This window comes from Cebus imitator, unplaced genomic scaffold (assembly GCF_001604975.1).
Source record: "Cebus imitator isolate Cc_AM_T3 unplaced genomic scaffold, Cebus_imitator-1.0 Scaffold650, whole genome shotgun sequence".
NCBI lineage: Eukaryota > Metazoa > Chordata > Mammalia > Primates > Cebidae > Cebus > Cebus imitator.
The window spans coordinates 511,144-535,904 of record NW_016107965.1 but is presented as its reverse complement, the minus strand read 5'-3'; the positions used below and the strand labels follow the sequence as shown (position 1 = coordinate 535,904).

The 24,761-nt window shown below is 41.3% G+C and overlaps 1 protein-coding gene across 3 annotated transcripts in view; it reads right to left on the bottom strand.

Moving 5' to 3' along the window:
* Positions 1-24,761, bottom strand: part of TEX2 (testis expressed 2) — a 119,497-nt gene that overhangs the window by 49,846 nt on the left and 44,890 nt on the right. For all 3 annotated transcript variants that reach the window (XM_017517856.1, XM_017517857.1, XM_017517859.2), the window contains exons 2-4: positions 20,732-22,400; positions 2,256-2,456; positions 1,028-1,358 (exon numbers count right to left, since the gene is read on the bottom strand). In XM_017517856.1, the coding sequence (XP_017373345.1) occupies positions 1,028-1,358; positions 2,256-2,456; positions 20,732-22,375 (2,176 nt within the window). In that variant the 5' untranslated portion in view covers positions 22,376-22,400. The remainder of the gene's footprint in view (positions 1-1,027; positions 1,359-2,255; positions 2,457-20,731; positions 22,401-24,761) is intronic.

Genomic DNA, 24,761 nt, shown 5'->3' with positions numbered 1-24,761 from the left:
TAGAGACGGGGTTTCACCATGTTGACCAGGATGGTCTCGATCTCTTGACCTCGTGATCCACCCGCCTCGGCCTCCCAAAGTGCTGGGATTACAGGCTTGAGCCACCGCGCCCGGCCTTCATCTTGATTCTTAAAAGGACTTCTTGGATCTCAGTGCTGGGACTGGGATGGAAGCTGGCATTGAAGCTGACAGAATGGAATGTTTAATAAGGGTGTTAGGGCAAGGGCTAAGATTATGCTCCAGGGGAAGGAACCAAAGCACCCTGAAGCAACGTGTGACACTCATGTGATCAGCATAACTCCCGGATCAACACAAATGCCTTGTTAGAGAAAGCCCCAGAGTGGCTCCATTCTAGTCTTTGTTCCAGATCCACCTAAGACAGCTTTCCCTAATAACACCCACACTGGTCTTGTCCCAATTATTGGTTACCCCGTGCTCACTTTATTTAGCATGGCGATTTGTAAACACCTGACTCATATGTGCCAGTTTTGCATAACAGGCACAACACCTAAAGGACAGGGGAGCTGCTGCTTTTTACTGGTTTTGTGGGGTTTTTTTTGCAGTGCCAAGCCCAGCCAAACTGGACAAAGGGGTGTTGCATGGTTATCAATACAGATGACTATTATGATCTGAATGGTCAGCAAGTGCAAGGATTCTGCATTTCTATGGCAATCTCAGGCTTGGAGAACGTATTGAGGGTCAGGTACTCAAAGGCACCAGCCTGAAGCATCTCCCTGACTAAACTGCCTTCTCAGAACTAGGGTTCTTCTGTTGCTGCTTCTCTCAGGGGAGTCACATATATACAAATATCTGAAAATGGATCCATTATTGGTTAAATGATTTGGGATAGAGGGTTGCAGTGATCAGCCTAGATGGTAAATGAGTCATGAGAATACACATTAGGTGGCAGACAACCAACAATTCAGGGTGGGCTTCCTTCCTTCCTTTCTTCCTACTTGGCGTTCTTTCTCTATTCTCCCTAGCAGCCCTTTAAAAATGCATAAGCATTTAGCACAAACATCATTACCTGGTTTACTTCCAGAGACACCCGATGGCTTCTTGATTTCCGACTTTAGCTTAGATGCCAGAATAAATCTCCTAAACCACTCCTCTTTTTCTCGGCCAGTTCTCCCAAAGAGATAGAGTATCTGATCTCGCTGGCTAGATCTTGTTCCCTCCTGAGGGCGGGGTGGCTTCTTAGGGTCCTCGCTTCCCTCAGCTGATGGCTTCTCTTCTGAAGTCTCCTTATCAGTCTGAGCTTTAGACATAAAGTCATCTTGTGGACCAAGCTCAATACAGATAGGGTACTTTTTATTCCAGATTCGCTTTCGAGCCAAAGTTTTAGGTACAAGATAAATCTACAGAGAAATAAAAATGATTTATATATGAAAGATTGGCTACACTATGCATTAATATTATGCATAGCACAAGTGCAAACTTTATAATCATTCCAGAAAGTAGACGTTTAATAATTTTGCAAGAGTAATAAATATCCATAATTCTCAGGTGGCAGTAGCACAACAGTAATGTTTAGCTGCTCATCATCAACCACGTTTGGCTATCAACTGAGTTTAATGACCACGGGCCAAACTTAAGCTGGAAGAAGAAAAAAGAAAATAGTTAAAATCTAGACGGAAAGCTCAAGTCAATTTTGAGTATCAACCTCAAGTTAAGAATATACTGATATAAAATCTATTTTAAGTACTTCTCTCACTTTGGAGAAATCTAAATATCATTCAGATGAGCTGTAAGAACAGAGAAATGATAGCTTTGTGGAATAAGTGCTTTTACATTTCTCACAAAAATGAAAGTATAATCAAAATGTAGTTATTTTGCATATTTTTAATTTTCACATTTACAAGGTCTTCAATAGGTAAGTACCCTAGAATCACCACACACAGCCACACCACTTTTTGTTTGACTGAAATAATTAGCTTATAAGTCAGAATTCTGAGTGCACACTACTCTTGTTCCTCAAGTTGTAGTCTGTGGACCAGCAGCCTGAGTATCATCTGGGAGCACATAAAAATGCAGGCCCTTGGCCCTATCCACAGTGGCTGAATCAGAATCTGCATTGAACAAGATGCTCAGGTGATGTGCATAAACAATGAAGTGTGAGAGGGACTGTCCTAAGGTATACTGATACTTCAATGACGACAAGCCTTTTTGGGGAATAAACAAATGCAGTTAAGCATCCAAGATACCATATGCTTTTCATTCATCTAAGCTATCCTTCCAAAATTGCTCAGGCTCACCTTGCTGTCTGAGAGGTCATAGATTTTCTGGCTGATGTAGGTGACCTCTGGCTTGGTTTCATTGTAGCTGGCCCTCCTGGATATATTTTTATTGGGCTTTGAAAGTCTTAAGGTTCCACCCTCAAGTCGAACAAAGACTGAATGTGTCAAAGTCGCATGGTAGGTTTCAGGATCATAGCTGTAAATCTCATTCATCCATCCCTGATGAAGAAAAACTTCCATTAGTAAAATCAGAATAAACACAAACTGATTTAGCATGAAATAATGAACATTGTGGTATTTGGGACACTGAAACCAAACTTGCCCATGATGCAGATATCAGCTCACTGATGACTACAAGTTGCAAAGAGAAGTGCTTAGCTGGGAAAATAATTGGGACCAAGGAGGTTTCTGATAACCAAAAATCTGGATTTGGAGGAAAATCGGCAATGTTCATTACCCTAAATAAAAGTTTCTTTTTTTAAAGCTCATAAGCACATCAGGAAACACAAAAGATTTGTTCATGTGACTGAGCAAGCCTCTCTCTCTGCGTGACCTCCTTTGGGGTGATTAATCCCACCCAGTCTGCCCTTCTTAATTAGCCAAACACATGCTCTTCCCAGCCCACCTGCAATCTTTGAAATTTCAGATCATATTAATTCATGTTACCACGGGACTCAGAGAACACCTACCTCTCCACTTCTATCTCACTACAACATGTACCTCATTGAAACGATACGTAAAGCAGATGATTGAGAATTAGGCATTAAATAAATCATGAATAAAAAATATATCAAAATTCAAAGATACATAGTAACTTAAATGGGTAAAATTGTGCTCCAGATCCCCATGCCAAAATGGACATAAATGATTTTTGTTACATACATTTATTTTTTAAAAGAGCAAATATATTGAAATGTACAAACAAAAAATACATACACAAAAGCCTAACACATTATACACTGTGTTAAAGCTAATCTCATGGCTGTCATCATCACTCACCACCAAACACTTCTCCTGCCTCAAATACTTTTACAGGTTTGAGTAGCCCAGATATCACAAAAAAAGTTCTCTAAGGAGTTTTGATATCTTCCTACTCTCCCCAACTTTTCAAAAATATATGTCTTTGTAATGAGCAGAGAGGTGCTAAAGATCACTACATGTGAGTTGAGACTGTCATTCTTTTCAAGCAATAGCCATTTCCATGCTAAGTATTTGAATCTCACACTAAAGTCTTGAATTGAAAGCCTGTGAGAGAGAACTCCTTAGGATTTTTTTTGTGTGTGTGTGAGACGGAGTCCCACTCTGTTGCTGCCTAGGCTGGAGTGCAGTGGCATGATCCTGGCTCACTGCAACCTCCGTCCCCTGGGTTCAAGCGATTCTTCTGCCTCAGAATCCCGAGTAACTAGGATTACAGGCACTTGCCACTGCCCCCGGCTAATTTTTTTTGTATTTTTAGTAAGACAAGGTTTCACCATCTTGGCCAGGCTGGTCTTGAACTACTGACCTCGTGATCCACCCCTCTTGGCCTCCCAAAGTGCTGGGATTATAGGCGTTAGCCACTGCACCTGGCCTCCTCAGAATTCTTTTATTCATTCATCCTTTTATCAAAACATGCCTTGAATCTATGTGCGAAGTAATGGGTCAGGAGTTAGGACAAAGATTTTTTTTTTAAAAAACAGGATTCTTGATCCCAGGGTGCCTCCAAAAGAGTAGAGAATTAGGTCTTCATTCCTCCATCCTATTAACCCACTGGAGTAAGCATAATAGAGAAAAGTTGTCACAAAAAGAGTACCTGAATATGAAGTGGAAAGAAAAATGAACAAACATTCTCTGTCATGGGAAAAGAGTGTGAAACTTAAGAGTCAATTATATGGATTTATATACCTCAGTGGATGTTTTGGCCCAAGCTGGGAGGATCTCTCCCTCCTCCCAGTGAATCACAGGAAGGGAGCAGCAACTGTTCAACAATATTGAGTGAGCAAGCAGAGGCCACAGGAAGAGGTGTTTGTGAAGAAACAGTAACCATCACAGCAATGAAGAGAAAAAGGTGACAATTACAGATCACGGTAGGGCCTGAAGTGGACTGTATTGTCAGAGCATCTGTTTGGGTGGGTGCTTTTTGCTAAATGTAGAACTAAGTACTTTCTTTGGCTCACAATTTTTTGACTTTTTCTTTGGTCTCTTCTTATAGCAAATTACATTCATTGACTTTCAAATGTTGAACCAGTCTTGCATTCTCAAGATTAAGGATGTATGAGTCATGATGTGCTGAAATTGAGCTGTATCAGCTCACAAGAACTGATTCTACACATCTCTTCCCAACGCCATGTTCAGTGACTTCATGTTGGTAGCTTGCAAGTGGCAATGGTGGGAGTTTTTATATCATGGAAATCAGAGAATAGTACAAATCAAGATTTTCTTTTTTCTGGAGAGCCAGTATACCAGCATAACACTTTGCTGATACTTTGTTCACTTGTCCCTCTAAGTTCATGAGGGAAAATAGTCTATAGTTTTCTTGCAATGTTTTTTGGAATTAATGAGCCTCAGAAAATGCAGGTAAGTGCATTTGGGAAGTGTTCCCTCTTCTCTAATTTCTGGAAGTTTGTGTAGAATTAATAATATTTCTTCCTTAAAGGTTTGGTAGCATTTGCCAATGAAGCCATCTGGGCCTAGAGTTTTGCTTGCTGAAAGATTCCAAACTATGAATTCAATTTCTTTACTTGCTATTGGGCTTTTTAGGTTATCTATTTCTTTTTAAGTGAGCTTTGGTTTGTATCTTTCAAAGAGTTTATCTATTTTATCTATGTTGTCCAATTGCTAGGCACAATATTGTTTGCAGTATTTCCCTATAATCCTGTGAATATCTGTAGTGTCTGTGGTGATGTCCCCTCTTTCAGTCCTGACACTGGTAATTTGTGCTTCTCTAAAATCTTTCTTTTGTATATGTATGTAAGTATTTATCTATCTACTATTTATTTGAGACAGGGTCTTGCTCTGTCACTGTGGCTGGAATGCAGTGGCATAATCATAACTTACTGTAACCTTGAACTCCTGGGCTCAACTGATCCTCCCACCTCAGACTCCCAAGTAGCAAAGGCTACAGGTATGTGCCACTACACCAAGCTAATTTTTTTTAAAATTTTTTTTGTAGAAATGGAGTCTTGTATGTTACCCAGGCTGGTCTTGGTCTCAAGCAATTCTCCCACCTTGGCCTCCCGAAGTGCTGAGATTACATGCATTAACCACCACGACCATCCTCTAACAAGCTTTTAATGCTATTAATTTCCCTCTAGACACTGCATTACCTGCAACTTCTGATATGTTGTATTTTCAGTTTCCTTCAGTTAAAAATATTTTCTAATTTCCCTTATGACTTTAACTTTGGACCCACGGGCTGTTTAGAAGTATTCTGTTGAATTTCCAAATATTTGAGAAATTTTCAGATATCTTTCTTATTGGTTTTTAGTGCAATTTCATAATAGTCAGAGAACATGCTTTGTGCAATTCCAATTATTTTAAACTTATTATATGGTCTATCTTGGTTCCACGTGCACTTGAAAAAATGCATTCTGTTGTTGAAAGGGGTTTTCTATAAATCTATTTATTTGTCTTTTTAAGCACAATCATTGTCACTAAAGATCCCCTGACATAGAATACACAGCTTTCTTCTTGTCCAATTTGGTTGCTGAAAATACTGTCTTACATACATAAAAGGTTTAACTAGGGCTAAAGTTCTAAAGGCAACTAGATTAATAAAGAACTTGAAGCAGATATAATAATTTTTCAAGGCCAGGTTGTTTGTGCTTGCAGAGCTACTAAAATCAAGAAGAATCCATGGAGGGAAGGAAGTTGGAGCTGAGGAGAACGATATTAGATTAAAACAACCACTTGCTATCAGTGTCCTTTATGAGCAGTTTGGCCATACAGCCCCTGCATGCAATTGCTCTTTTTGAATCATTTCACCCTGAGTATATGTCTGCTAGCTAGAGAATACAGATTAGATGTGATACTGCTTTCGTCCATCCTAATACCTAAGCAGAAATGTTCAACATTTATTTAATGACTGTTTTTGAATTATGATAATCACAATTTGATATAAGATAGACATTACTGCAACGAATCTCCAGATAAACTATTTTTTGTTATTTCCAGGTATATAGAATTAAAGATACATGTAAAAAATGTAAAAAAGCCACTAGACTTAACATGATACTGGGCCCAAAAGAGAAAAAAAGGATTAACATGATACTGGAATTCTGGACAAAAGTCTCTGCATTATGTTTATCAACCACTCACAGCCAGACTGGAAGGGCTAAAGGAGAAAAAACAAAAGACAAGTATTATATTATGTAAAACTGTTCTCCAAGAAAAGGACAGTCTCTGAGAAATAGAGTAATGTAAGCTGTGGAGATGTTTCCCATTTGAAACTCCTGGGATTGTACAGATTAATTATCTGATTTATGAATAAGAGAAACTTAGAGATAAAAGTTGTTTCTTTCCAATTGCTTTCATTTTGTCTTTCCTAGGTCAGACAATGCAGAATTGTCTAGGGAGGTGCTGTCCAATGGAAATATTAATATAACGTGAGCCATAAATGTGAGTCATGAAAATATGTAATTTTATTTTTTTAAGATGGAGTCTCACTCTGTTGCCCAGGCTAGAGTGCAGTGGTGCCATCTCAGCTCACTGCAACCTCTACCTCCCGGGTTCAGGCGATTTTCCTGCCTCAGTCTTCTAGTAGCTTAGATTACAGGTGTGTGCCACCACATCCACCTAATTTTTGTATTTTCAGTAGAGATGGGGTTTCAACATGTGGGCCAGGCTGATATCAAGCTCCTGACCTCAAGTGATCCACTCATCTTGGCCTCCCAAAGTGCTGGGATTATCAGGCATTAGCCACCGCACCTGGCCAAAAATATGTAATTTTAAATGGTCTAGGAGCCACATTAAAAAAGAAAAAGCAGGTATAATTAATTTTAACAACATTTTAATTCATATCAAAATTAAGATTTCAACATATAATCAATATTAAAAACTATTACTGGTATTTTACATTCGGTTTCATACTAAGTCTTCAGAAGCCAGTGTGTACTTTACACTTAGAACAAGTCTCGGTTTGAACTAGCTACACTTCAAGGGCTCAACAGCCACACAGGGCTCATGATTACTGTATTAGAGACTGTGCAGGGCCAGTTCTTCGGTTCAAGCTTTTTAGCCCTAGACCCTTGGCTCAACTATGAATAGAATGGGCAAATACTGGAATTTTGGACAATAACCAATTACGCTAAAGACCGCTGGTCAAAACACATGCACTAAAACCAACTCACCTACCTTGGCAGAAGTGCTGAGAATCTGACAGACCTGGCTTCCCAATCATGCCTGCACCACTTACCACCTGCCAAGTTAGGTGATAAGTAAGGGCTCAGCACCTCAAACTGTCTGACCTGAGAACAGATTTGTTGATGTAGTTGTATCTCAACACACATGCGTCCCTTTCTCTTCTTGTACATGTTTCCAATACACACGGGCTTAGTGATAAGAGGCATTCACTCAATACATGGCAGTTTTCCGCTATTTTATTAGATGCTTTACATAATTAAATGAAACAGAATAATCTAAGTAATCAGCTAATGAAATCGTCTATTGTAGAAACCTAGCAGCTTGAGCTACCACTTGGCTGAAAAGCAGCCACTCCAGAGTTCTTGCTGGCTGCAGCCTGTCTGCTCACACATAGCCACAGTTCTAAATGAGTATGCAATTACCTTCTTTGCTGACAGCTGACAGATAAAGGTCATCCTCTACCACTTGCCAAATTCAGGAATCCCAGAACAACCTGATCCAGAGGAATGTGAGGGAGAAAAGAGTTTCAAGTCCTACCTACACACTTCAAAAGCACAAAACCTAACCTGCTGCACTACAGGAGGCAGAGGTGAGAAGCAAGAAGTACGTGGGCATAGAAAGAGAATCTAGGAGATGCTTTTTTTTTTTTTTTTTTAATTATTATTAGTTTTTAAAGATGGGGTTTCACCATGTTGGCCAGGCTGGTCTTGAATTCCTGACCTCAAGTGATCCGTTCACCTTAGCCTCCCAGAGTGCTGGGATTACAGGCATGAGCCACCACGCCCGGCAGGAGATGCTTTCTTTCCCTTGGGAAAGCCTAGAGGGGCCCCAAATTCCTTTATTCCACTTGGGCCTGGCTTGGCCCTTCTTCTCCCTACCCCCATCTTTTCAGAATCACCAGCTGCTGTGGTTTCTTCGTCCCTTTTACCTTCAAATTTCCTCCTTCCTGAACTACCAAGTTCTTATCTTTGTGTTAAAGATCTATCAGAGGCTAAAGTCCACAGCTGCCAAAAAACAAATAAACACAACACACAAATCAGGATTTGAATTACACATTTATTATCAACAATCATTTGTTAGCCTAAATGAGACCTTACACTGATCATATTCAATTACACAAAAGATGGCCGGTCAAAACAGAGGCAGTGAAACCAACTCACCTACCTTAGCAGAAGTGCTGAGAATCTAACAGACCTGAATTCCAGTCATGCCTGCACCACTTACCACCTGCCAAGGTAGGTGATGCTTATCCCTCAGACACTTGGTTTGTTCACTTGTAAAAGGGTCAAGGTGGCATACTGCCCAGTTTCATGCCTCCCTAGCCCACACAACTCACTCTATGCCCAAGCCATAATTATTTTTCTCCTTACAGTAGTTTATTAAGGTACAATTTGTTTATAGTTTATAAAGAAATCTTAGGCCGGGCGCGGTGGCTCAAGCCTGTAATCCCAGCACTTTGGGAGGCCGAGGCGGGTGGATCACGAGGTCAAGAGATCGAGACCATCCTGGTCAACATGGTGAAACCCCGTCTCTACTAAAACTACAAAATATTAGCTGGGCATGGTGGTGCGTGCCTGTAATCCCAGCTACTCAGGAGGCTGAGGCAGGAGAATTGCCTGAACCCAGGAGGCGGAGATTGCGGTGAGCCGAGATCGCGCCATTGCACTCCAGCCTGGGTAACATGAGTGAAACTCCCTCTCAAAAAAAAAAAAGAAATCTTAAGCATATGATTTTTAAACACTAATATTACTACTAATAATAGCTGACATTTAAGCTCATCTTATGACCGAGGTACCCCAGGCACATTATCTCTTGTATTTCTGCCAATTCCCTACAATTTTACAGGTAAGAAAAGTGATGAGAGAAGGGATGTGATTTGCCTCCCAACATCTAGAGAGTCGCAAATCGGACTCAAACCAAGTGTTCCTGAGTCCAAGGTGTGGGATCCTATCTCAGCTCCACAGCACAGTCCCACCTGCAGGACATGGCAAAGATGATATTTCTCCTAGGAAGCCTCCGTCCTCATCTAGGCTCAGTTCTCTGGTACTCTTCCATCACTGTATCTGTTAACTGTCTGGTTTACTAAACTGAGTTATAAACTCCACAAGAGCAGGGATCACCATGTCTGCCAATCACATTTGTAACAAATGTTTGTTGACTGAATACATGAGGGAAGCCTAATTCAGAGGTGGCTGTGAAGATTAAATGAAATCTATGAAAAGCAGGAGTAAGCAGGAAGGCTGGTGAGCCCCTCACAGCCTGTAAGTACAGTGCTAGCTGCATGAGACGAACAAGCAAAGGAACAAGCTGATGCCCTAATAAGTGCAAGGAGCTGCAGAGATTACTTACGGTTCTCGAAAAGAAAAACCAAGGTAAAAATGCACAAAATAGCAAAGAACAAGAAAATAACCCTAGAAACCAAAGATCTTCAGGACAGAAATTGGATGAGCTAAGTCTTATCTGGAGCAGAGAGGGATACTGTGACTGTAGCCCATGTTTCCTGCCTCCTATCTAAGGCTCTTCCCAGAACATTATAGGCTTTGATAGGAAATCTTCAGAGGGTCATGGGAGTTGCTACTTGACCCCATTGTCAGGAGCCAGGTTGCAGACTGGCCTTAGGGAGGCTCAGGACAAGAGGCTGAGGCACAACTCTCCTCCAAGCCTCCCTAATTCTGTCCCCTCACAACACTATTGACCTGAAACCAGGTTGCTCTTGCAGAAAGCAATTTCCCAGTGCAAATCTAATCACCTTTCGTTACCATTAATCAGCCATTTCCCCCACCCAGGATTTGACCAAGTACCTGGATGAAGCTACAAATGAAATTTCCAGATTTCAACAGTCAATTGTCAAATCTTGAGAGCAGCACAGCAACTGCAAGGTCTTCACCCTGTTCCCCATATAGTGCCCAACTATCCACTGCTCAGCTGTTCTAAAATTCTTAGCCCTGAATTTCTTACCAAGTATTTATTCCACCTTATTTTGTTATGAGACATGGGAATGGGTATAAAGAGATACAGCATATAGTTAGTAACACTCCATCTCAACAGCTCAACCAAAAACACTCAGAGATGCTCTCAACCCACACTAAAGCGACTCAGACAAACTTTGTTTCTTTCTGAAGCTGGAGCTGTTAAAATGGACACAGTGCACCCCGCTGGGGACAATGACCCAGTCAGCCAGGCTGCAGCTGTCTGGCCCACAGATTGGTCCTGTGATGGCATTTGTAAAAGGTCAGGGGTTTCTCTCAGTTCTCTGCTGGATTTAGAAGCCACATATGGCTGAAAGTACAAAACCACAATCTATAAAGAAGCCCATTTAATATTTTAAAAGATTAAAAGCTATAATTAACCTTTTGCAAAATAATAAAGTCTGGAAGAACTACTACTATGCTTTCAGTTACAGTGCCAATCAGGAGTTCAAGGCTAATGTTCTATTGCTCAACTTGATGCTGAGCTGACCAGAGGAAAAAAAGTGCCAGCCCTATAGCCCGAGGAAGTGATGAGAATTTATCTTCAGGTGCCATGTGCCTGGCTGACAGTAACAATGAAGCATGTTTTCACCCTGCTGACATGTGGCTGTGCTGGCATTGCAGTCCACCTGTCATTCAGATCCCTGTATCATTCCTTCATCTCTATCAGGGAAGGAGCAAATCCTTTACACAAGAACAGAGCCAGGACCTGAGGCCGCTCCTGCTGAAAATCATCTCTGAAGCATATAAAAAGGTGATTATTCTCTGACTCCAAAACTGAAACATAAGCAGGATTTTGTCTTTCCCAGGCCTAAACCTTTTTTGATGTATTAATAGTTTAGAACCGGCGTCATCAACATCATAAACACAGCATCATAGATCATGGAGTTTGAGAACATGGCAGGGGCGGGACAGTCTATTAAAGTTTACAGGTCCTGAGATACAAATTTGATTTTACCTATGAAAGACAAGCAGACCCACAGACATCCAGAATTCATACTATGAATGATAGCCTAAAGTAGAGAGTCAACGTTCAAAATAAATGCTGCTCAAAAAAAAAAAAAAAAATATTTTAAAAAAAAAAAAAAAAAAAAAAAAAAAGGCCTTTAGGGGAGGGAAGCACCATCAATACAGTCCACATCCTCCAACTGCCTGCCTCAAGGTCACCTTCCCAGCAGTGACACTAGAAGCACTGGAGTCGGTGCTACAGCCACAGCTCTATCCAATTCTCCTCTCCTCCAGTGCAGCATCTCCCAAACTCAGGTGGCCACAGAACATTTTTAAAATTATAATGCACTGGCAGACAGCAATAGAGTAGGAGATGACGTGGTAAAGGTAAAATTATCTCAGATGAATTACTGAAATGAGTTACGTTAATACATGATAAACGTTAAATCATATTAACAAGGGTTAAAATTGTAAGATAAATACATCAGCAAGCAAATTAGTAGCCTCTGTCACTTTTCAAATCACACATTCTATCAAACAACTTTTTGGGTATGTACAAATACATATCTTTATAAATTATACACATGTTCTAATATATACAGCTTTTATAAAAAGTACAGAATAGAAATAAAAGGCAGGCTGAGAGCGGTAGCTCACGCCGGTAATCCCAGCACTTTGGGAGGCTGAGGCAGGCGGATCACGAGTTCAGGAGATCGAAACCATCCTGGCCAACATGGTGAAAACTTGTCTTTACTAAAATACAAAAAATTAGCCAGGCATGGTGACGCGCACCTGTAGTTCCAGCTACTTGGGAGGCTGAGGCAAGAGAACTGCTTGAACCTGGGAGGTGGAGGTTGCAGTGAGCTGAGATCACACCACTGCACTCCAACCTGGTGACAGAGCAAGGCTCTGTCTCAGAAATAAATAAATAAAGAGCAAAAGATGAAATAATTATCCTTTTGATAATTTTTAGTTTTTCCAGTATGATAGCTTTGTACTGTCTTCAGCTGACACCTTAAGGCACAATACATACACTCAAGGTGAGGATCACTGTTGATGATAATGAGTATAAATCTGTATTTCAGAGTCTTACAGATAATTTCTAAGGTTTTTGGCCAAAAGTTAATATATGGTCATCTGTATGTTAAATATCAGCAAGGCTTACAGTATTTACTTTCTTAGCTAGAAAGACCAAAGATTGATACAGACAGAAACTTATTTTCTTCTTGACTAGGGTCTTCTGCAATCCATGAGAACACCACTGAAAGAAGCAACAGAATGAAAGCAATGAGTTAACAACCACGGCCTGGGCACCCACAAAAAGCATGCTCATGCCCTAGAATCATCTTGCTAGCAAACTCATCTTTGGAGTACAGCAAACCTCTTCTTAATCGCTACTTATTGTACAATAATTACAATAAGAGTCTTCGATGTTTTTGATACTTATAGAGTTCAGGAGGCGTTTTCAGGATGCTATAAACTGTACTTATATATAGGTAGACCAGAATTAAAATTCAGCCATGCCATAAGTTAATGAATTGAGTGAAAAACTGGCAAAATGTTAATAATTGTTGAAAGTGGGTGTCGGGCACATGGGGGTTACTATTGCCTCTACTTTTGTCTGTGTTTAATATTTTCTACAATAAAAAGTTTAAAAATGAAAATTCAAAAAAAGTCATTTGGGGACTACCTGACATCCTTAACCATATTGTTCCTATGGAATTCAGGAAGCATGTTCCACACAGCTGCCTCTCCAACCAACTTCAACACATGGGGTACCTTCTAGTAAGTGATGGCCACCTGCATCAAAACATCTCATTTTGCTGATTGGCCAGGCGTGGTGATGTGTACCTGTAATGCCAGCAACTCTGGAGGCTGAGGCAGAAGAATTGCTTGAACTTGGGAGGCAAAGGTTGCAGTAAGCCAAGATCGTACTACTGCACTCTAGCCTGAGTGACAGAGCAAGGCAAACAAACAAGAAAAAAAATCTCACCTGAAATCTATTCTAGCAACACGGGACACTGGGAAATAGCCACGTTTACAAAAACCATACATAAAAACTCAGGTAACCCATTATAGGGGCAGGATATTTTCAGTAAAATATAATGTAGAAAGAAATGCACTTAACATTTCTTGTGCTTTTTCTACTGAGGGTTATCAGAGACCAACAAAAAGCAACCCAAGTCTCTTTGGGCTGTATAGAATGGCTGTTTTCTTCTAAAAACTTGCTCACTCTAATTTCTTAAAACAATTTCATAAAATTGAGATTATATTTACAAATTGGAATTTCTTCTCAAAATTGATCATGGCCTACCCACGAAATGATTCTTTTATCTTCTTTTCTATATCAAAACCAAAGCCTATATTCAGGGAACTTAATTATTTTTAAAACCTATCCCTCTTATTAAATATCTAAATGTGACACAGCCTAAAGAAAAAAAAGTTCTCCAAAATTCATTTCTATCAGTTTCTGCAATGGCCTAAATATAATTTTAGTCAAACTTGCAGGCCATATCTTTAAAAAAGACGGATTATCACTCTGGAAACCAATATGCTACTGCTGTGTTCTGCTGGTGGTTTATAAATCTGAGATAAAGAATTTGCTCATGAATATAATACAAAATTGCATATGAGTCATACACTCATACATAAATCCAAGACCCTTATGAAATCGTCAGGAAGCTTTTCATTATAAACATGTGGAAAGTTCATGTGCAGCAGGAACAGCTCTCAATTAAATATAATCCTGGGCAAGGGACCATCTGATTTGGTTAAGAACGCTTAGCAAACATGCCAAGTGCAGTCCGCTGACTCTAAATGCCTCATTTTCCCCATGCCCAAACCCACCCTTTTCCAAGGTCCCCAGCTTAGGGTATCTAGCCAGTCACCCAACATAAGAACTCCAGAAGGCTACCACACAGGGGGTGTCACTACAGAGATGCCCTTGGTCTGTGGTACACATGAGGCTCTCTGCTTTGAGCGAACCTGCCCAGTCCACCATGCTGTAAGTCCTGTGAGCATCTCCTCACATTTTGGTCTTGGCCTTTGCTTTCATTTTTTGAAAATTCAAAAAAAGTCATTTGGGGACTACCTGACATCCTTAACCATATTGTTCCTATGGAATTCAGGAAGCATGTTCCACATAGCTGCCTCTCTAACCAACTTCAACACGTGGGGTACACATGGGGGTTTCGCTCTTGTTGTCCAGGCTGGAGTGCAGTGGTGCAATCTCAGCTCACTGCAACCTCCACCTCCTAGGTTCAAGTGAGTTTCCTGCCTCAGCCTCACAAGTAGCTCGGATTACAGGCATGCCCCCACCACAAATTTTGCATTTTTAGTAGAGATGGGGTTGCACCATGTTGGCCAGGCTGGTCTTGAACTTCTGACCTCAAGTGATCCATCTGCCTTGGCCTCTTAAAGTCCTAGGATTACAGATGTGAGCCACCACGCCTGGCCTCTTTCTTGCTTATATTCCAGAAAGTACAGCTGCTTATTAGCTGGGATCAGAGTGGGAGATGCTGGAGTACCATAAGGCCTAGACAACCACACAAAAATCTTTGAGATTAGCTACTGTTGGCTGCAAATGGTCTTTTTGGTTTATCATCCCATAAATGCATCACTGCTGCAGGATCAAATTTAAATACATATGTCTGTAGTGTGGAAAGAATAAAAAATTGCCCTCATAAAGTATGGAAAAGTTTTCCTTTTCTCCTTTCTTTTCTCATTATGTGAAGTTACACAGAAGAAAAACTGCAATGCTCCTTGAATTGTTCATGGAACCAGTAAGGGAAAAAGACTCTTAGTTCAGTCTGGCTGCAAGCACTTCCTGGACCCATCAATGAGAACTTATATGGCTCAGGGGTTCAAAACCACATGGTCTCCTAAAATAGTCTCTGAGAACCCAGCTCCCTGCCTGACTGGTTCATGGCTCATATATGGAGTCTACTTAGGGCATGTGGGATCTCAGTCCCGGGCTGGGTCCATTTTAGAGATCTTGATCTCAGGCAGGAATTATAGTCTCCCATATTGGTGAGCTTTTTATTTATTTATTTTTATTTTTTATTTTTACCAGTGTCAGGTGATACTATGGTGAGCTTCTTAAAAAGGCTTCCGTACCTTCCCTCAAGAACTGCATCATCCTCCATAAATACCAACTCAATAGGATCAGATGTACACAAAATAATTCAAATCAGCTGACTTATCCCCTGAAATCAAACTATTTTCAAGAAGTGGCTCTTCTGGCTTGCCCTAGAAACAGGTTTATAGACCTGTTTTATAAAGAAACCCAGGCCTATCTCTTGCATCACTTTAAAGCCATACACCTGGAGGCAGAGTGGAAATCTGGAGCTCATCACTCTGCCCATTTCTCCAGTCTTCCACTTAATATTTTCCTTTCTGCTACTCTCTCTGCATTCAGGAGGGCAGCACTGCATGAGCACTGGTCATAGGAGAGCAGACTTGTCACCAAACGATCTCTAAGCAACAAATGTCAAGCTTCAAACCCTGTTAAAGATGGACTGTCTTGGCTTGTCCACTTTCAGAAAAAAAAGCTTAAGAAAAGGTTTACCAGCTTTTTTTTTTTTTTTTTTTTTTTTTTGATAAGGTCACACTCTATTGTGCAGTGGCGTAATTACGGTTCAATGCAGCCTTGACCCCCTGAGCGCAAGCGAACTTTCTGCCTTAGTCCCTCAAGTAGCTAGGAATGCAGGCTGCACTGCCACACCTGGCTTTTTAAACAAAACTTGTGTAGAGATGACAGTCTCACTACATTGCCCAGGCTGGTCTTGAACTCCTGGCCTCACGAAATCCTCCTGCCTTGGCCTTCCAAAGTGCTGGGATTACAGAGGTGAGCCACCATGCCCAGCCAAAAGTTTTATTTTTTAGTAATTATTTTCATTTTCTTACCAGATCACTCCTATCAAACCCTAATTTTCTTAAAGCAAGTATCATTGATTTATTTTATTTTTTTAAAGACAGAGTCTCATTCTGTCACCTAGGCTGGAGTTAAGTGGTGTGATCATGGCTCACTGTAGTCTCAAACTTCTGGACTCAAGTGATCCTCCCATCTCAGCCTCCTGAGTAGCTGGGACCACATGCGTGTACCACCATGCCTGGCTAATTATTTTAAATTTTTTGTAAAGATGGGATCTTGCTGTGTTGTCCAGGCTGGTCTGAAACTCTTGGCTTCGGTGACCCTTCCGCCTCAGCCTCCCAAAGCTCTGGGATCTGGAATTACAAGCGTAGGCCACCCCGCTCGGCCAGGGATTTCTTTTAAAAAGCAACTCCATCAGGGGATGACGGGGTCAATACCAAATCACTGCTTAAATTTTCTGATAAACTTTCACTCCTTCATTCATCTACCCATCCATTCAGCCAACAATTACCTATCACATACCTAATACATGGCAGGTGCTGAGGATACAGTGATGAACAAGATGGACATGGCCTATGCACTCATGAAGCTTATGGCATATTAGGGAAGACAGATGACAATAAACTTGGGCCCCAGAGTTAATGTCAATGCTGCTAAATGTTTTAAAGTGCCATAGTTTAAAAATGATTCCCAAGAGTATAATCTCTCATTCAGTAAAATTAACTGAGTCCAAAGAACATTTGGGTTTGAAATTAGCTTGTAACAGACAACATACCTTCTAATTCATAGTAGTGTCCCTTTTCTAAATAGAGAATGTATTCAGCCCAGTTTCTAAAAACAACACTGCATACCAAACAAAAGACTTCAGGCTAAAATATACTTTTCCTCTTTAGTAATGAAACCAGTCTAAACAAGTTAAGGCTAAGAATGAAAAAAGAATTGCCAAAATGATCAGAGTTGTCCAAACAGCAATCAGGAAGAATAAATGCTCAGTCTATGACAATTTGCTTGGATTAGAGGTGTCAGTCTATGAAAGCATTAAAGTACTTGTCTCTCTCTACAAGGAAAATTCAAATACATTTATCTCAGCCACTGTGGGCCAAACACCTTCCTTAACGGAAGACATTGTCCATGTCTCACTACATTGCCCAGGCTGGCTCCATCCCTCACTAGCTGAGTGACCCTGGGCAAGTAGCTTAATTTCTGTGGGCCTCCATCCACATGAGCACATATACTCTAACTGAATAGGGCTGTGATGAGAATTGAACGAGATAATTTACCCAACACTTAGCCCACTGCAGTGCTCAGCATCATAGTGTTGCCTTTATTGTTCCAGTGATCAGATCAAAGCAACCAGGCTGTGCCATGACATTAAAATCCCATTCCATCGGCATCATGTGTAGTTAGTAAACTCCTGACATACAGCAGTGATTGGATAACGCTAAAGAATGTACACGTGAGAGGAGGGTGGGAAAAAAAAAAAAAACACTAAAGATTGACAGGATTGAAATTAAAATCTTCCTAAGACAAGCCAGTGCTTAAACCAGTTTAAACTGAATGCCACAGTCAGTCATTAGGCACTGGAGTTAATATAAGTACAATTTTTTCCTTGCTAAAGTTAGCACTAACTTACTTGGAGAACATGTACTTTAGGTAGTCACAGCACCACCCTATCACGAAAAAAAGCTTAGCAACCATGCATGAGTCATTTTTGCTCCACTTCATTTATTAATGCTAAGCTTAAGGGTGTCATATCCACAAGACTCAACATCAGCTTCTCTTAAAGAAGAAAGTCATAACATATTGCCATGTGAAAGAAAGAAAAAAGGTCAGACTGCAAAATATATGATTCCATTAAATCAAAACAAAAAGAGTGGGTGAGTATGCATGTATGTGATGTATATCCTCATATATGCAGAAATTAAAATATTAAAACCCTAAAAAAGTAGGATATATGCCAAATCATTAACTGTAATTCCCCTCCACTAGTGTGATCAAAAATATTTTTTTATTTGGGTTTCCTGTGGTTTTTTTTTGTTTGTTTTTTTTGTTTTTTTTTTTTTGAGACGGAGTTTCACTCATGTTACCCAGGCTGGAGTGCAATGGCGCTATCTCGGCTCACTGCAACCTCTGCCTCCTGGGTTCAGGTGATTCTCCTGCCTCAGCCTCCTGAGTAGCTGGGACTACAGGCACGCACCACCATGCCCAGCTAATTTTTTGTATTTTTAGTAGAGACGGGGTTTCACCATGTTGACCAGGATGGTCTCGATCTCTTGACCTCATAATCCACCCGCCTCGGCCTCCCAAAGTGCTGGGATTACAGGCTTGAGCCACCGCGCCCGGCTGGGTTTCCTGTGTTTTAAAAACATTAACCATATATTTCCTTTGAACAAGGAAAAAAGTCAATGAAATGTAAAAACAAATATTATTTTGGATCCTAAGAGTTCTCCCCCATCCCCTGCTTTTGTGTGTGTGCGGCAATAAAGAGAGATCATGCTGCCATTTTTAGAGCATTCTCATTTAAAAAGATGGGAGAAAAATATATTTAATTTAACCAAGAAGCCAAACAAGCTTTGAATTTGAAAAACTAAAGATTAAAACCAGTAATTAAGGTTCAAAACTGCTCCAGGGAAACCAAGTTCTCCTTTTCATACACCTCCTGTAACACAAGGGCTTTTCCAGGCAGGTCTAGGCATGAACTTTCTGCAGAGGTGTCATGGGAAAAGCAGGAAGAGGACACACAAAGGCTCCAAATCCTACTTCTATCACTTATTATTATTATTATTATTTTGAGACAAAGTCTCACTCTGTCACCCAGGCTGGAGTGCAGTGGCACCATCTTGGCTCACTGCAGCCTTGGGCAAAAATGATTCTCCTGCCTCAGCCTCCCAAGTAGCTGGGATTACATGAGTGGGCCACCATGACCAGCTAAGTTTTGTATTTTTAGTAGAGACAGGGTTTCACCATGTTGGCCATGCTGGTCCTAAACTCCTGATCTTGAGTGATCCGCCTGCCTCACCCTCCAAAAGTGCTGGGATTATAGGTGTGAGCCACTGCACCCCGCCTCTCTTACTTATTAACCTTGGACAAATGAGCACCTCTTTCAGAGCCTAAAATAATCTCATGTGTAAAATTGGAAGTATGAAACTGCTGGATGATTGTGAAATTGAATTAGATAACTTTTATAAAGCAGTGGCTCTAAACTTTTCTGGTTCCCCACCTTATCTCTAAAAACATATACAGCCAGCCCTCTGTATCCATGGAGTCAATCAACCTTGGATTGCAAATATGAAATAAAAAAAAAATACAACAGTAAAAAAAATGATACAAATTTAAAAACACAGGATAACAATCATTTACATTATATTAGGTATTATAAGTAATCTAGAGATGATTTAAAAGTATACAGGAGAATGAGCATAGGTTATATATTAATATAAATGCTATGCCATTTTACACAAGGGACTTGAACATTCATGGATTCTGGTATCCCTGTGGGGTCCTGAAACCAATTCCCCCTTGGATACTGTATGTAAATGTGGGTGTGCATATAACTTAGAAACTATATAAGCTCTAATTGTACTTTTATAGCGTGTATATAAATAACAAGAAATTTTAATAAGCAAAAAAATAATAATAAATAGAAGTTCTAGGCTTCTGCACACAGCAGCTCATACCTATAATCTCAGCACTTTGGGAGGCCAAAGTGGGAGGATCACTTGAGCCCCGGAGTTTGAGACCAGCCTGGGCAACACAGACTGTCTCAATCAACACATTAGACAGATAGATGAATGTTCTAATATTTTCTTCCTGCTTTCCAACGAATTGTCCCAGGGTCCCAGGTACCCCTCAGAAGGCCCAAAAGCCTGACATCTGACATGCACTGAAAGGTGACATCTCTTTCTCCATCCCATTCTTCACTATGCAGAGGGAAGAGGAGCATCAGCAGGGGCCGAACGATGACATTAATTTGCCTTCTCTTCTTCCTTCCCTTCTCTTGCAATGCCAGGAGTATTTAACCCTTCTTCAGCATCTGAAGAATATTGAACCCTAACAGATTCAGCCATTACAAATCCTCAGCAAGCAGCACATTCCCAGCAAGTTTAGAGACAGACCAGAATATGAACTGAATATAAACACTACCCTCTAGAGTCATAGAGATCTTTCAGAAACTACTTTGTGAATCTGCAAACCTCTAGAATGAGGTTTACCAGATCAGTCAGTTGGGTGCCTGGAGAATGAAGAGGCCCCAAAGTCTTAAAAACACTGCTTGTATAAAAATCTTTAACAACTAAACAAAAACAAGTCAGATCTAAAATATGGCTGTATGTAAGAGTGGGTGTACTAGCCGGCTAGAGGCTTACCTTCAGTATTTCAGGTTCTTTGATATCCAGAGTTCTTGTGTTCCACTGTTGCAGATTTTTATGTAACTTGTGATATTTATGAGCACTTGGTGGTGTAAAAAACCAAATCATGCAAACTGCAGTCATGAATCCAAGGCCAATTCCCAGAAAGAGTCCACTCACGTAGTGGGGGAGGGGGAGGATGAGGTACGCATAGACACACATTATAAAGAAGCCCAACGTCTTCACTGGCAATTCCAGGTGCTGCACAGCCAAGTCTGCCTTGTCTTCACTGTCAAGAACCACATCATCTTCTACGAGCACCTCTGGCTTAAGAGGAATATCTGGGGGCTTATCAACTTTACTCTCTCCCTCCATTTCCAAATCAAAGTCCTCAGTGTACAGTTCACAAAACTCTTCATCTTCTTTGCTCACTAAGGCAGACAAAGAACATTTCTCAAGAACTAGAGAACTTGTCTTCAGGCCTAAATCCTTCAGACTGCTCCCCTGGGAACTCTTCAGTTCCCCCTCTCTTGTGGGCTCATCAGCGGACTTTGGGTGGTCACTTCTGGGGATGTTGGAATCACTTCCGTAGCCATCCCCGTCAGAATCACACTCCTCCTCCTTGATGCTATAGTTGTTATTGCTTTCCAAGTGCCCGTTCAAGCTGGACAGATTGGAGAGTTCTGAAGCACTTGAAGATAAGGCTTTGGGCCTATGGCTGCCACTTTCTTCCCCTATAATTTTACTAAGGAGCTGAAAAGGCTCATAGATCACTTCTGAAAGGCGTCGTTTAGTGTCTTCAATTTTAGCCTCCATTTCGGGCACTTTAAAAAAGGAACGAGTATCAGAGGGAGAAGTCAGTGGGGAAGAAGGTGCAGTTTTGGAATCTCCACCTGTGTTTCGGGGCTGTGTGAACTGCTTGAACAGGTGTAAGTTCAGTTTGGAATCAGGTGGCTTATAGGACACTGTATCCGACTCCTGCCGGGAAGTATCCGTGGACAGAGACTTGACTAATGTCTTCATCAAGTGCCTGTGCCTTGGGGGGTGTGGGGATTCTTTTGGCTCCACCTCGGTTGACAGAGACTTCACAAGGCTCATGAAGGGTTTTGCACTGGAAAGGGTAGAGGCTGAGGCACTGGATGAGAGAATGGGAGACTTAGAAGGAGAGGACAATGGGGAGGAAGAACTGGTTTTCTGCTCAAAAAGGGATGACACACTGGGAGAGCTAGCTAAGGGCCCTGACGAAGACAACCCTGGGCACAGAGCCAATGGCACTGTACTTAATACTTGTGCTGCTGGAGCAGGGGACTCCAATAGCTTTACAGTGTTCTTGGAGACGGGCAAAGTGGCAGGAGCCTGGGACACGGACAGTCCATCTGCCAGGACAGGCAAGGGAGCAGGGCCAGTGAGGTCATGGCCACCCTGGGGTTCAAGATAGAGGTCTTCCTTGGCTTCCAGCCCTGTTACAATGCTTTGGTCGTCCAGCCCCTCCTCAAAGTACTCCCTTAACTCCTCCTCCTCTTCCTCCTCCTCCTCGCCGGATGCCGAGAAGTGAATGGCGATGGTGTCTCGGGACACAGACCTCTGCACGTGCACTTTAGGGGCTGATGGTTTTGGCATGTCAATGGTTTTCTCGGCATGGCGACCATTCAGACTTGTCATTGCCAGCTTCACAAGGGCTCAGGCTCTGTGAAAACAGTGAGAAAACCAGAAGTCAGAGAGCAGTTTCCCCACAGGAGACACTGTCATTCATAGACAGGAGGACAGATGAAGCTGTTTAAGTGGTGATTATGTTTTTACTTGGCAGACGTCCACTGTTTTTCACTTCAGTGGGTTTAATCGTTTAATTTTCACTAGATAAATTCCAGTTAGGCATTCTCTTTTATGAGCAAACTACATAACCAATGTTACATAATAAATGCCATACAATCTGTCTTACTTCATAACACCTGAATAATCGTTTCCTCCCTTTTAACTGGTTAATTTCTACCAGCAATTCTCTATTTTAAGCCTTGAAATGCCTCAACAATAGATGTTACCAGCATTGCTTCATAAGTCCAACAGGATAAAATGTAGCATCCTGTTGAGTTTGAGGATCTTGGAATAAAAATTTCACTAGGGGTCTTCTAGCTATAACAAGCTAACCCAGGAGGGGTATTGCTTTCATTGCAATTTTCACAGCTATCCTAACCATTATTTGGCTTGCATTTCCCAACTTCCTGCTATTGCAAATAAGCAGCAAAGTATCCAAATGTGGAAATCTATAAACCAATTGCCATGACCTATTGGCCTCCTCAAATGGTAGGTACCATAAGACCACAGTATTTAGGCAGCCATGAGGCTCCAGGATAAAGCCAACATATTTTAAACTGAATGCAAGATTCACGTGTCAGGAAAATGAAGTATCACTGCTGTAACCCACCACCAACCAAGAACTCTACCAAGGACCATGGTGAAAGATATGGAAGCTATGCTTTCTGCTATTCTGAAGCTTAACAGCTGATTGCCCCTTTCTGGAGCTTAGCTGGAACAAAGTCAGACAGCTGAAAAGCTGGGCAGCAAAACGACGCCAAGCCCACCTTGTGACATGGTACATCCCATCTCTCTCTATTCACTTATGGCCCATTTACTGGGCACCAGGCCATATTATGTAAAAATTAAGACCACAACATGGACAGAGTCAGTGTAAAAAGAGCCAAACCACAGGGCACACTTCAGGAGTTCTGAGGAGGATGACACCAGTGTGGGAGCTGGGACACCCAACAGGTCTTTGGAACTGACAGGTGAGTTGTAGTGGGATAAGCATGATTAGCAGAGGCAAGGGACAAGGGCACGAACACGGCAATAGGCATGGTGTGTGCAGCTACCTGGCTCTATTCTGTTTCCAGAACAGAGGGTGGGTGTGGGGAGCAATGCGAGGCCCCTGGGACAAGAGGGGCATCGTGGGGCAGTGGAAAGAATAGCCATCTTGGGCCCAGGACATAGGGCTTCTGGTACTTGTCTTTCTACAGCTGCTTCTGTGGCACTTTGAACAAACCAGGGCCTCTCAGTGTCTCAGTATCTTCATCTGTAAAATGGAGCTAAATTGACAGTCCTTTCCAAATTTAAAACCCTACATGTTTATGTTTACAGGTGACTATATACAACCCAACACAGTATACTTACAAGTAATCTACTGCAATCAACATTATGTGGCTTGCTTATTTCTTTAATTTAAAGAGCTCCTAATTTAAGCCTTCTGATTAATACTCAGGTTCAAAATGCTGGCAACTGATACCACCACCAAGAGAAATCATAAAATGGGGCAGGAAATGGGGGATTTGGGAAACAGTGATCCCGGATCACTAGAAGAGGGAAATATTCCAAGGATGACAAGAATTACATTCGAGGGTCCAGCCACAACATGGACTCAAGCTGAAACTACCCATTTTCAGTATAAAATATTTGAGAAAAGTATTCATAAAAATTTTTGCACATAGTTTTGCCAGGCTCATTTGTGACCCTCAGGCTCTCCTATCCCCACTGAATCCAGGAAAAGGGAATGATCTCTATCCACCAACAAAGCAATTTAAATCCAGGAATTGGCAGCAGCTAGAAAAACACAGCCTTGGGTACAGGACAATCCTTCCCTGTTACCTTAAGCTAAGGAGTTTGTAGGCTTAGTAAGAAGAAAAATATCAGAAGCAATGCATGTTTTTCATTTAACTATCACCTAGTTTTATAAGGGCAATTTAAAAAGAAAATTATAGATGTAATTTAAAAAGAAAGATTGGTATTTGATAATTCTCACTGGGCTGAAAAATAAGCTCATTTAAGTTGCTTTAATAACATAAAAGAATGATATGTAAAGCTTTGCTGTTCTGAGGCTGATTCACCCATAGCGATGGCTTTAAGTGAAGGTAACCGCGGGCAAAAATCCAAGTACAAAGTGCATGATTTTGAGGTTGAACAGAGTGAGTTGGTCCTTCAGGAACCAAGGGAAGAGTGGAGAGGCCCTTCTGCAGTTGAGGGTAAGAATGCCTGGGAATCCAAGGGCAAAGTCTGGCCC